Consider the following 14,543-nt stretch of genomic DNA (forward strand, 5'->3'; position numbering starts at 1 on the left):
TAGAAAACTAAAGTCTTCATTCAACTTTGTTCCTTATAAAGAAAGCTTATAAACTGACCTGAAAGATCAAACTTCCTGTTCAGTAACTTTTCAAGACCCAAAGAGAAATCCAAAACAAAGGACGTCGACACAAACAGAAGACAGGTAAGATCGTAAGAAGTGAATTTTCCCACACTCCACTCTATAGTAATGTGCTGCCATCTAATGTCAAATTTAAAAGTGACTCATGTGGTGATGATGCAGTTTAAAGTAAAAAAACCATATTCTTTATTCCGCTCAGTTCCTTATAAACAAACTCATAAACTGAACTGGAAATTGAAACTAAAAGTTCGGTTATTTTATTTGAGCATAAGGAGGCGTCCAAAACAAAGAACCTCTGAATGAGCAGACGACAGACAACAAGTCGGTTTGTTCGGTTCCTTACAAGCTTAGCTCACAAACAGAACTGGAAGTTTGTACTGCCAGTTCGGTTATTTTTTCAGGACACAAGGAGACGCCCGAAACAAGTAACCTGGAGAGAAGCAGACGACATTACTGGTGGGACTTATTACTGGAGGGAGAATCCAGCCACCGCGACTGCAGCGACATCAAATGCAAGGAAATCGCGTGACTCGGTCAAAACAAACTTCTCGCCTGGCAATTTTTCCAAAGAAATGTACAGTTCGGTCTCTAAATATTGGGTTTCAAAGATTTAAAAGAAGGATAGGGAAAAGAACTCATCTAAAAAGAGGTGAAAAAAGATTAAATTATTTTTATTTAATACCGGAATCATTTCTTTCATAATTTCTTGGATTTTCCTTCATTATTTTTTGAATATTCTTTCATTAATTCCGGAATTATTTCCTTTAATTATTATTTCTTTCATTACTTCTGAAATAATTGCTTTCATCAATTCTGGATTTGTTTCTTTCATTAATGCTGAAATTATTTCTTTCATTGATTTTCTGATTCTGATATCTCATCGAATTCTGGAATTGTCTCCTTCATTAATTTTGGAATTATCTCTTTCATTAATTTTATTATTATCTTGCATTAATTTTATTATTATCTTTCATTAATTTTATTATCATCTCTTTCATTAATTTTATTATCATCTCTTTCATTAATTTTTATTATTATCTCTTTCATTAATTTTATTATCATCTCTTTCATTAATTCTTTCACTAATTTTCGAATTATCGCTTTTATCAATGCTGTAATTCTCTCTTACATTAATTCTACAATATTTTCTTCCATTAATGATTATAACTTTCATTAATTTTGAAACTATAACTTGAAATTATAACTTTCATTAATTTTGAAACTATAACTTGAAATTATAACTTTCATTAATTTTGAAACTATAACTTGAAATTATAACTTTCATTAATTTTGAAACTATAACTTGAAATTATAACTTTCATTAATTTTGAAACTATAACTTGAAATTATAACTTTCATTAATTTTGGAATTATCTCGTCCATGCTGTGAAATTATTTTTTCATTTATTGTTTTAAGGGGGACACAGTTCTCAGCACTGCCAAGGCGGAGACCACCTACTCTCTCCAAAGGCTTGATTTATATACTGTTGGTGCTGCCATTTAATCTCGAAATTTCAGGCAACTCATGAGATGATGAAAGAGAGATAAGAGAGTTCTTTGTCATTTTTTGGCATGAAATTTTTTTATGAGACGAAAATTTCGGCAACAAAATTCGTACATTTGCAATAATCGATTTTATGTAGAAAAAAATAATTATTTCTCTGTACAAAATCATTCGGAAAATATGGGTGATCGAACAAATAAGTGAAAACACGGATTATGTGGTCTTCGGATAGGGTTACCAGATTCAAAACTGAAAAAGGGGAACGCCTGGTGCGAACCTCAGGCAGTGCCGTCTTAACGCATGCTTCCCGCCCCCCCGGGCCGTGCCCGAAGTGCCTCAAGAGAAGAGGTGCCTCAGAAAAACGAGACGTAGTTGAATTTTTCGAGAATTTTCCAGGTAGGGCCTCCAAAAAATCCCTTGGCTCGGGGGGGGGGGGGGGCTATGATGCTATTACGACGATCCTGCCCGTCAGCCCTACTCTTGTGGAAATCATGGAATTCCAGTAATTGATTCCTTTACTTCTATTAATTTACATAAATTACACAAAAATAGCAATAAAAAATTCGAAAAATGATCAAAGTTATCGAATTGCAACGTATATTTGATAAAGAGATGATGAAGCGCTTTAAAAGTACGACAAAATGTTATGACTGTTCAATATGATTCAAGCCACGATGTCAACAGCTGGACCACGCGCTAATTATTATTAATGATCTACGAATTTTGTAAAATTAATTTAAATGTCATTCTCTCTCAATGGGTCGTGTTTGATTACGATACAGACTATCAACGCGTTCATGAAATAATGAAAAAAATTAGAGTAATAAAATGCGTTCTTTCTGGAAAAAAATTTCCCTCCAAGATTTATGTTCGCAACTCGAAAAGTTTGTAAGTCGGGAACAACTACATAAAATTTTTTTAGAGGGAGCCGCAAAATTTTTTTTTTGCATTGGGCCGCGAAATTCTTCCGAGCCCGGACCTGTGTCCGATTTTGAATTTAAATATCTCAGGGAATAATGCACTCAAAAACATGTGATTTGTTTGTTGGACTCAGACGAGAAAGAGCAACAACTGTCTCATTGGAAACTGTCTCATTGGGGGGATCATACAAAAATTTACATTTTTTATTTCGTGTACACTGTATTTTCATCCTCAAAACTCGTGCAGGGTGATTTTTGGTCATATTTTGAGAAATTTTAAAATTATAACCATACCGCTACGACGAACGGTTGATGGATAAAGGCTGTACCAACACTCCAAGGGGAAACCATTGAATCTTATAATGGCCATAATATTACCAATAGGCAGGGCCGCAACTGGGGGGGGGGGCAGGCGAGTCTGGTGCCCCGGGCGCATTACAAAAGGGGGCGCAACTTCAACCTATCCTTCAGCATTACAAGGGGGGGGGGTGCCTAAATGAGTAGTTGCCCTCGCTAACCAAGTATCCAGTTACGCAGTTGCGGCCCTGCCAATAGGTATCTTATTTCTGACGAATCGCCGTTATATTGGGTACTTTTTCTTTTAGATACATTCTCAAGTTTGTAATTTACACCTGGTAGCATTTCTTTTACTTCTATGGATCAAACTACACAGTTGATCCACTAATGACACATAAAAATCATGTCCTTATTCTGTAGAACTTGGTTTGCTGCATGGGGCCCACCTGAGCACTTCTGGCAACCAAGTGACAATTAGATCTGGTTCCGATTTTCAAGAGTAAATATGCAAATAGGTTGGTAGGAATTTTTAGCATGGTAGTAGTTCCTCTCTCAGAAAAGTCGCTTTGTATGAGGGCGTATGATAATGTTAAGACAGCCCCGGGCGGGCTTTATGAAAATTGTGAAAAGCTAATCGGGAGCTAATAGAGGGAGCCGCAAAAATTTTTTTTTGCATTGGGCCGCGAAATTCTTCCGAGCCCGGACCTGTGTCCGATTTTGAATTTAAATATCTCAGGGAATAATGCACTCAAAAACATGTGATTTGTTTGTTGGACTCAGACGAGAAAGAGCAACAACTGTCTCATTGGAAACTGTCTCATTGGGGGGATCATACAAAAATTTACATTTTTTATTTCGTGTACACTGTATTTTCATCCTCAAAACTCGTGCAGGGTGATTTTTGGTCATATTTTGAGAATTTTTAAAATTATAACCATACCGCTACGACGAACGGTTGATGGATAAAGGCTGTACCAACACTCCAAGGGGAAACCATTGAATCTTATAATGGCCATGATATTACCAATAGGCAGGGCCGCAACTGGGGGGGGGGAAGCAATCGAGTCTGGTGTCCCGGGCGCATTACAAGGGGGCGCAAATTCAACCATTCAACCTATCCTTCAGCATTACGGGGGGGGGGGGTTGCCTAAATGAGTAGTTGCCCTGGCTAACCCAGTATCCAGTTGCGGCCCTGCCAATAGGTATCTTATTTCTGACGAATCACCGTTATATTGAGTATTATTTCTTTTAGATACATTCTCAAGTTTGTAATTTACACCTGGTAGCATTTCTTTTACTTCTATGGATCAAAATACACACTTGATCCACTAATGACCCACAAAAATCATGTCCTTATTCTGTAGAACTTGATTTACTGCGTGGGCCCACCTGAGCACTTCTGCAACCAAGTGACAATTAGATCTGGTTCCGATTTTCAAGAGTAAATACGCAAATAGGTAGGTAGGAATTTTTAGCAAGGTAGTAGTGCCTCTCTCAGAAAAGTCGCTTTGTATATGGGCGTATGATAATGTTAAGACAGCCCCGGGCGGGCTTTATGAAAATTGTGAAAAGCTAATCGAAAAACTTGGCAATAATGTGAAGTCTAGTTTTCAATATAATTAGATTCTCATCTTTCGAGCCATTCTTGTGATAATGATCTTCAACTATACAATCAAGTGTTCTTACAATTTTAGGATCTTCTATCGGATGATGGATGCTGAAAAAAAATCGTGCATTGAAAAGAAAATACCATTTGATATCTTTTTGGTGGTGCCCCTTTTGTACTGATACCCTAAGCACGTGCTTATTTTGCTTAATGGTTAATCCGGCCCTGTGACTTTCTCTGGAATGAATGTTTCAAACAAATATTTAAAAATTTTTCACACGTATTTTAGTTCATTTTTTTAAGTTCATAGTATGGCTACAACATGAACCTATATCCTTGATACATTATTGAAAACGATGTGAAAGGTTGAACTTTTCAATTGTGATTCATTTCTGTGTCGCTACTCCCTCATTATATACTACTTTTATCCGCATGAAGAGCATAAAATTAATAAAACTGCTTGCTACCACTTTTTGCGATTTTTATCACTACAAGAATGCGTATTTTGGAAGCTACAACTGACATTTTCTCAACGAAACCATAATAATTTACACAAAAATAAACTAATTTGAAATAATACAAATTTCATCCAGTACAGTAACTTGATGACATTATACCGTCTTCAAGCTCAGAATTTACATTGATTGAAAATAATTTATTATATATATATATTTTTTTACTGTATTCTATTACGTTCATTATTTTCATAAATTAAAAATTAATCAAATTAAATTCAAACATATTTATATACTTCAGACAATTTTCGAATAACTATCTTCTAATGGAAAAAAGGGTGGGGGGGGGGCGGGAGAGTAGAAAACTATTCACGTTCGCTAGAGGGGGCCACAGGAATGAGAAATGGTTGAAAGGGGGCCATGGACAAAAAAAGGTTGAGAACCACTGCACTAGCCCACTTCCTTGCTCTCTGTCATTCTTTAGGCCGCTCAAACGCTTGCAAACTATCTAGGTTACCCTTTTGTTCATTCACCGACCTTGCCCCTGAATCTCTAGGTCACTTACATGCTTGCACACTCTCTAGACAGGGCCGTCTTCAAGTGCATCATGGGAGCCTCGGTCAAAGAGAATTTTCTGAGGGCCCCACCCCTACCTATCGAGAAATGTCTCTGCTTACAAATTTACATGCTTAACCTCGAAAATCTGAAACCGATCTCATTATCGTGAGACCCCCTCTGCTCTTGAGGCTCCTGGCAGTGCCCTGTAGAGCCCATAGGTTGAGACAGCACCGGCTCTACGTCACTCATCGTCCTGTTCCCTCGCTCTATAGATCTCTCATTGATCTTGTCCCTTGCTCTATAGGCCACTCACATGCTTGTAAACATCCTGGGGTAATTTTTTTGGGTGCTCACTGACCTGGTCTCACGCTGTCTCGGCAGAGGCGGGTTTATGGAATATACAAATTTTACTACCTTTATATTGATTTTCTTCATCATACCTTCCTCAAATCTGCCGCTCATAAAAACTTGCCGCCTTGGGCTACAGCCCGCTCAGTTCCCTAGTAAATACGGCTCCGCTCCCACCCAGAGAGCAATATCGCCCCCTTACGAAACACTATGCTGGCCAGGATTTACTAAAACAAGCTTGCCAAGCAAGAAGTTATTTAACTGCGTGGCTATTAAAAATACATGAATTATTTTTAATGCCATCTATCGATTTTTTTGCATCAGTGAAAAAAAATCACGGATTTTCATACATAGCAATGAACATGAAAGATGCCTTATTCATGCACCTTTATAACATTTTGATAAAATAAAATTGATACGATTTTGAATAAACTTTTTGACATCTTCAATAATTAGAAAAATTTATTTAATATAATCATAAATTCACATAATAACGAAAGAATTGTTTGAACATTTGGTTAAAATTTTAGAAGAGAGTACCGTAATGCGATCACTTAATCATTTCAGGACTTCAAGTAAAGCTGTGAATAATCTTTTCAATGTCTACTGTCTACTACGGGGGGTCGTCTTAAACATTTTAGACAGCGTGGGCCAAAATGAAGCTTACTATGAAGCTTTCGGGCCACTTCATGGCCCCCAAGCCAGACTTTTCACGGTCCATTTATAGCATGAAAAAAATAAAAATGTGGCTCCAGCCCTGGCGCTTGTTTCAGTTATGGATCATCTAGTCATAAAACGGTATTTAAGTCACAAGAGCTTGATGAGAAATATAGCAAAACCTTTCTTCAGCGGACACAGGCGGAACAAAAAAATTTATTCGTAAAATAGGGGTTACCGTTAATCAGAGGGTTTGAAATGCATACTTTTATTATACAAGGGAAAATTATTATTTTGCCGTAAGAGAGGGATGACCGCATCTGAAGGGTGTCCTTAAGAAGGATTTTACTATAATAAGTTGTTGCAGTGGTGCCTTAACGGATGGGCCAACGGATCTGATTTAAGTAGGAGCTTCTAAGTTTGAAAGATCTTCAACCTTTCAGACACTGCGGGTGAAAAAAAATATTTCCATGAATCCCGAGGGCCAAAAATTCACATTGCAATATTTAATGGTGTCTTGACGGGAGGGCCAAACGAGTCTGAGGACTTCGAGTCAAAAACAGGGCCCTACATTATTTTATAATTTCATTTATTGTGAGACTTTTCCTTCATTAATCATCAATTTTCCTTAATTCTGATTTATTTTCCATTAAATATGAAAGTTTTCTTAAATTCTGAATATTTTGTCGTTAAACAGTAATTTCCATTAATTCGGTAATCATTTTGTCATTGAATGTGGATTTCATTAATTCTCTGAAATTATTTTATCAATTCTGAAATTATTTTTCATTGACTACGAATTTTCATTGATCCCGAAATAGAATAAAAGAATGAATTTCCATCAATTTTGAAAATATATTTATGGAAATATTTTTCGTACTAATTATGAATTTCCAAGAATATTGGGGAAAACAATTGTGCAATTATTTCTTTCAATAATTATGAAATCAATTCCCATCAGTTCTGCAATTATTTCTCTCTAGTTCTGAGTTTATAAAAAGTCTGAGTTATCTATGTTTTATAAAAGTAATTTTGAATTTTTTTCGTTCACTAGTTATGTGAAATCAATTTTTTTATCAATATTTTTTCTACGATGGCTAAAACTCTATAAAAGCCTTTTCGTAAGCGCGCCACTACTATTACTTAACCGAACATGCACCTCGTACACATTCCTCTACGGAATTTCTAACGAATCGGCACATGCCGGAATGTGTGTTCTGAGTGCATGCTTGGCTCCTAACGTATTTATGTTCTTGGGTTGCGTTTGTTTTGTGTTCATGCTGCCATCTGGCTTCCATTTTCTGAAGTAAAGATGGAAATGCTTGAATTTTCATGGTTTGTCAGTAGCGTGTTGTAGGCCTGCCTGATTTCTGCGAAGAGACATCAGCGGGCCACTTCAAAAAAGTTTCGGGAGTGACATGTGGCCTGCGGTACTATGCGTTGAAGGCATCTGGTCTACTAGTTCCACATCATGTCTATCAGTACGAAATTAAATGAATTGCTCAGTGATGAGTTACAGGCAAACTCGGTTATAACGACATACACGATTACAAAAAACTTTGTTGTTATAACCGAGGTGTCGTTATAAGCGAGGGTGATGTTTTCAAGACATCTTTCGACGAAAAATATATAATCAGGCAATCAAGTACTGTGCATGAAGTTATTTCTTTAACGGGTTTTAATAATTATTTTCAAATTAGGGGCCGTTCAAGTATTACGTCAGCAAATTTTTTAGCCGTTTTTAATCCCTCTTGTCAGCAAAAGTCACCAAAACTCTAACCCCCCTTTCCCCTTGTCAGGAAAATTTCGTCAGCGCTGCCCCCTACCTCCTAACGCATTGGTGGGATCAGAGACGTACGCAGGGGGAAGGGGGCGTAGGGGGGGGGGCTCGTGCCATCGCCATCCAGATGATCAAAAATTTATTTTTAATGTAATGTTTTTAATATTAAAGTTTCGAAAAAAAAAACCTTTATATGTGTGTTTGTTATTATAATCAATTTCTATTGATTTCAATACTATTTGAAGGCTAAGAACTCAAAATTTCTTTTCAAAAAATTCATTGCGACCGGTCGTCTAAGTCATATATGGCCATACACGGCCCTTGACCCGCGGACCAAATGTGGCCATGTGAGTTATCTGATGTGGCCTGCCCCCTCAAACCTAATTCTGTAAAAATGAACTAAGCGGCACATTTACAGATCGCTTAAGGGGCCATTCATGTATTACGTAAGCAAATTTTTAGCCATTTTTGACCACCTCCCACCTTGTCAGCAAAAGTCAGCAAAACACTGACCCCAACCCCCTGTCAGCAAAATTTCGTCAGCAGCTTAGAATATTTCATATCTTCAAAAAGGGTGGTTGATGACATAAGCAACCTTCAAACACCCCCCCCCCCGTCATCAAAAGTCAGCTAATCCGAAACCCCCTCCTTCCCCCCCCTGATGCTGACGCAATACTTGAATGATCCCTAAGTGACCAGAGGCACAATTCCAGAGCATTTAAGTGGCCCGTGGTACATTCACAGATCACTCAAGTAGGCCCGTGGCACATTCACAGATCACTTATGTGAACCGGACACAGTTCCAGAACACTTGAGTGATCCGTGGCACATTTAGAGATTCCTTGAGTGACATGTGGCACAGTTGTGGAGCACTTAAGCGGTCCCCAGTGCGGTTCTACATCACTCGAGCTACCCATGACACATTCTCAGATTACTTACGTGATCCGCGGCATAATTGCGGACCACTTGAGTGATACGTGACACAGTTCCAAAGCACTTAAGCGTCCCGGACACATTTCCAGATCACTTGTATTCGCGAAACATTTGGAGATCACTAAAGTGGCTCTGTAGGGGACTTATCAATAGGTAGAATGTTAGTTTAGGTGCCTAAAAATTGGCGAAAGCTTTTTTAAAGTTTTTGGCGATGCCGTTAAGAATATTCCATATTTTTATAAAGGGTGGTTGATGACGTAAGCATCATCCATACCCCCTTGAGGTTATTGCCTATTTAGGCATTTTTGGTGCTTTCTTGCCTGCCTATTTCAACCATTTTTAGCGCCTGAACTTCCGGGCTCTGCTTATAAATGATTCTTGGTGAATTATACAGTTGTACAGCAAGTCTGCTAAAAATATTTCATGGGAAAAAATGAACGTGGAAAACGTGATTTTATATTTATGGCCATATTTAGAAAAACGCAATTAATAAATTATGCAAATACCCTTCATTCCTGATTCTAGTAAAGATTAGGAATTAAATCACACACATACACTCAGATGTTCGGTATGTTCCGACTTTTTAGAAATTCCCAGAGTTTCATGTACCGTAATAGTATCGGAACCTGCCCTGAAACAATATTACGAAACATTTCCCGTTTTTGACAATGTCAACCACACGTATATCGCGTTTCTAACATTAACGTCAACATGTTTTCATAACCAGGACCGTAGCTAGGATTTTCGCCGTCCCCACAACTTTAAAATTCGATAATTTTATAAGGGTGCTCTTTGTTCCCACCTAAAACTACCACCCCCCTTAAATTTTTCCAACCGGGGCAGTTGCCCCCTCCCACCCCCTTTAGTTCCGGCCCTGTTCGCATCATAAGCGAGTATTCTATGCATTGACGTTTTATTAAATCTATACAATAGACGTGAATACGTGGTGGGCCATGAATACAAAATTGAAACACGTAGTTCAAATTGTTTGGTCTGTAAAATGGTAGATTGATGTAGTGAAAAAGGGAAAGCATGAAAGTTCTTACTCTGAGTTCCAGTTGTTCATTCGTGATCCTAGTAACCTAACGCCAGGGACCGTCTTTGGACACCTCCCATCGCTCAATTTGCTACAGCGAAGTAATTCTTGGAGTTGCTCTGTGCTGAAGGAATCTTCCAAGTCCATTCCTCTGCAAGAAAAAACCAGAATATATCGATGTCGTCTCGAGAAATCTCGTTTTACATATATGTAATGTGTGTATAGTCAAAGAGCCGGAATTCCTAAACCATGGGGGGGGGCCCCTTTTGGAGTTTATTTATAGCTTAAGAAAACTGATTCATTCCAGGCCTCAAGGTTGGAGCCCTGTCAGCCTTTTATGTGCAGAGCATCGCCTGGGTGTTGGTAGGGGGCGCTATGACGGAATGCGTTGTGTACTATATAGCAAAACTTGCCTTTTGCCGTTATGATTTGGAAATCTGTCTTTGAATTTGATGATGTGCTTCAATGAGTCCGATTCGGTGGGTGTCGTGGATTTCGTTTCACGTCCCATGCTGATACTTCTTGGTTCCCTGTAACGATTGCATGAGAAATATTAGTAGCTGTTTCACGTCTGAAGTTCAGCAGACACAGTGGGACACTTAATATACTGATCACAGACGTTCTTCAGACAATTGCTACTGACCTCCTGGGCATGTAAGAACCTTTGTTCTTCCTCGAAGCATTCCTGTTATCCATGAATGACGGCGGCGAGGAATAAGCGGCTTTCTCTCGTTCTGGGTACCTGCTGTTTTCTGTGGATGCCGTTGGTGCAACTACAGCGTTGGCGGTTTTGGGCTTTGGAACCGTTTTCTTCGCTCGCCCGGGTGTTGGTACTTTGTACTGTAGAGGTAGAAAATCAAGATGCAGTAAATTGAAATGGATCATTTAAAAATCACTATCAATCATATATATATATATATATTGGGTGCCTAAAGGGTACTTTAGAGAGGACTGTCTAACTTTGAATGGACGTAAGTTGGAAACAGTGATAGATAAAAAGATGAAACAAGTAATTTGTGTTTAATAGACAGGCCTGGAATTTAATTTAATCTGGTTTGTGGAGTTAGTTACAACTATGACTAATAGATGGCGTCAGTGGTGATTGATATCGTCCTCTGCAAACATGGGACAAATCACAGAACGGTGGATTCGAAATAGGTGACAACAGTGAAGAGTGGGTTTCGCGAAGCCACTTCCCTACAATGACTCTACCACAATGGATGCGTATGCCTCTCTCATGTAGCGCTCAAGCTGATACGGCGTTTGAGGAATATTGCTGTAAACAATGATGCTCAAATGACCCTATAAAGGCAGGGCCGTCATTTCAATTTTTCTGGGGGGGGGGGGGGGCAAAGAACATGTACTCAATGTATGAAAAAATATATATTTGTATATATATAAAACATTTTTAATGTATTTGCAAAAGTCTTTCTTTCTTTCTTTCAAACCGAGTACAACTCAGGTCTATCACCATTTATGGGCGATTTACTACCTAGTGAGCTGTGCCGGAGGTGTAACTGTGTGTGTACCTAACAGTCTGAGTGCGTATCTAGTGTTGTGTATGATTTTTCAGTGCTGCCATCTATATCTCAGAAGTGAAGTGAGTGATGTGTAGTGACTGAATATTTGTACTGTTTGTAGGACTGTTGCTCTCTGTGGCGAGACGTTTTAACGGGGAGATCGCCTCGCATTTGCGCCTCAAAGTTGGGAACCACAGAAAACCAACTTCAGCCGACCACCACTGTGGCGACGGTGGGGCAAAAGTCATGGGGGGGGGGGCAACCCCTGAGAAAGGACATCCGCGTACGCACCCTTATGACGTCACTTATTCCAATCTTTCCAATCGATGGCGTCACTGTTCCGACCAATAAAAAACCGGCCAACAAGATAATTTTCCCCTACTTTAAAACAGAAACCTACGCGCAAAAAAGCAGAAACAGAAAGAATTTTAGGAATTTCGACGGCTATTGGTGAATGCGTGTGGAAAAACCCAACAAAAACGCTCATATCAGTGAAGAAATATACACTGGCGGAAAATAAAATTCCAATATTCATCTAGCAACGTGAGCGTTAACGCCCCCTTGGAAGAGATGGAATGTTCCAGGGGGCGGAAGGAGCTACGGGTATAACATAGGCTCCAACGCAATCTGCGTTGGGGCGATGGGAGAAAAACATTTCTGAAGAAGGGGGCGATGGGGCAAAAAAGGTTGGGAAACTATGATCTAGCACAACTCCTCCTTGGTGTTGGGATTTTATTTTCCCCCAGTGTATGTTTCAAAATGGTGAAAAAACATTTTCCCCAGAAAAAAGAAGGGAAATAATTCCGGAAATCTTAAAGGGCAAAAGTGCGAATTTCGGAGGACGCTTGAAATGACATCAAAAAGGAGGACGGTTGGTAACCCTGCAGCAGCGGTTCTCAACCTTTTTTGACTCGCCTTTTTAGTAAGACAAATTCTATGGCGGAGCCCTGTAGGCTCATTTTTAATTACCCATTAAAGTTACTGATTTATTTTTACTGTTTAAAAATATTTATAATTTTTCAAAATTTTACTGTTTTTTTAATATTTTCGTCGAGCTGCCGCGAAGCCCCTGAAGAGTGCACAAGAAGCCCCAAGGGCTCCGCGGAGCACCGGTTGAGAACCGCTGCCCTACAGAAAGGAGTCGTGAAATGGAATGACTGTAATGCCATCTGTTAGTCAAAATTGCAACTATAATTTTCTTTTTTTCATATTCCATTTTATTTTCTGTATGTATTTCGGGTATATACTGTATTTTATTTTTAATCTGTACTTCGGCATCAAGTATTCCAATTGGTAATCACAAAAAAAAAATTCGTAGACATTTCTGATTGTAAGAATGTCAATACACGAAGCAAAACACATATAATACACAAGCATGAATAAGATTGATTATTGATTGATCCTAAAAAATCGAAATACACGATACATCAGTTTACGACGAGTGTTTTCTCAAACACCCCGTATCAATAATTCTCCAAACACCTACGTATATCAAGCACCGCAACTACATATACAGGGTGTCCCACAAATTCATATAAATACAGTAATAACTCTGCTAACGAACGCCTCGACTTACGGATTTTCCGGCTAACGAAGATATTTTTCGTGATTTTACTTTTTCGGTTTTCGGATACGGATTCGGCTAACGATTCGTCAGCATGGATGCACGCACTAACATAAAACAGTCTCAGTTTTAATTATATATATGCTTATTTAAATAATCACATCATGGAAAATTTCTGGCTCTCATCCTCAAAATCACTTTTTCTCGCAAACCCATGATTACCCTCAGGAATGTGAGGGAAAAGTGCTTTTGTTCAGATGTCAATGGCATAGAAAATATTTCAATTCACTCATTGTCCTTAATATTAGCACGAACAACAGTCGGTGGTCTGAGACCAAACTACCCACTGATAATCTACGTGGATGTCCAGAAAATTATTGTAGGGTGCCGTATGTTGCAACATAAAGGTATGGGGGCGACTTGTGACGATCTCACTTTGACACGAGCGAAAAGTTTTTCCTTGGCGTCCTTCGCGGCGTTTGTCTTCATAGCCTGTTGCTGTTTCTCCTGGCACCAGGGGATGTGACGCTCGGCTGCGCGTTGGTTGAAATGCCTTTGACAGCCTGGGCACTGCACGTAATCTGAAACATAGAGACAGAAAAAAAAAATCGTGTAAAAAAAATTAATTACTTAACGCGTATCATAGTTTTAAAAGATTCCCTCGCGACTTTTTATATCTCTATTACGTCCAAGTTACCTGAAGGTACGTGGCTTTTGGTTTCCCTCGAGTTGCCGTCATCCTTATCACTCTCCCTGGACCTTCGAATTGTTCTGATCAGATCCTCGTGTTTTTCTCGCCAATTCGACTTCTTTTTGGGCTTTTCTTTGGATTTCTACAGAAACGAAAGACAGTTATATACACTATCTACTGATATCCCAATACTTAAAATACTGCTGGGACGATTTGTCAACCGATCAATCCACAAAGCGTTTCAAATATTTTGGTCCCAATTTCCATCCCCACCACGACCATTTGAAAGTTCCCTTTGACTCAGAACTCGTTTGGCTCACCTGGTCACCATCACTAGGTTGACCTGTCCAGTCATGTTTGTCATAATTCAGCAGAAACCATCATCACTTACCTGTCCATTTTTCGTGTTTGCTTTGATTTCGAAAGACTGTCCAGTCTTCACTGTATCATTAGGGTCTTCTGTCGCCAACGCCCTTTGCTTCTTAGAGTCGAAAACTTTGCGTTTCTTCTCGGATGTCTTTTGACATATCCGCTGATGTCTCTCCTGTGAACATGAATCGAGGAATATAGAGCAAACAAAACATTGCCTATTT

The 14,543-nt window shown here is 38.9% G+C and overlaps 1 protein-coding gene across 1 annotated transcript in view; it reads right to left on the bottom strand.

Annotated features, from left to right (window-relative positions):
* The window catches only part of LOC149083568 (uncharacterized), a 59,402-nt gene that overhangs the window by 10,605 nt on the left and 34,254 nt on the right, over positions 1–14,543 (bottom strand). The window contains exons 4-9 of the mRNA XM_089234087.1: positions 14,342–14,494; positions 13,957–14,092; positions 13,695–13,840; positions 10,819–11,015; positions 10,589–10,705; positions 10,186–10,326 (exon numbers count right to left, since the gene is read on the bottom strand). Of these exons, the coding sequence (XP_089090213.1) occupies positions 10,186–10,326; positions 10,589–10,705; positions 10,819–11,015; positions 13,695–13,840; positions 13,957–14,092; positions 14,342–14,494 (890 nt within the window). The remainder of the gene's footprint in view (positions 1–10,185; positions 10,327–10,588; positions 10,706–10,818; positions 11,016–13,694; positions 13,841–13,956; positions 14,093–14,341; positions 14,495–14,543) is intronic.

This window comes from Pholcus phalangioides, unplaced genomic scaffold (assembly GCF_987345545.1).
Source record: "Pholcus phalangioides strain wild (caught in Gottingen) unplaced genomic scaffold, Ppha-v1.0 ptg000008l_1, whole genome shotgun sequence".
Lineage (NCBI taxonomy): Eukaryota > Metazoa > Arthropoda > Arachnida > Araneae > Pholcidae > Pholcus > Pholcus phalangioides.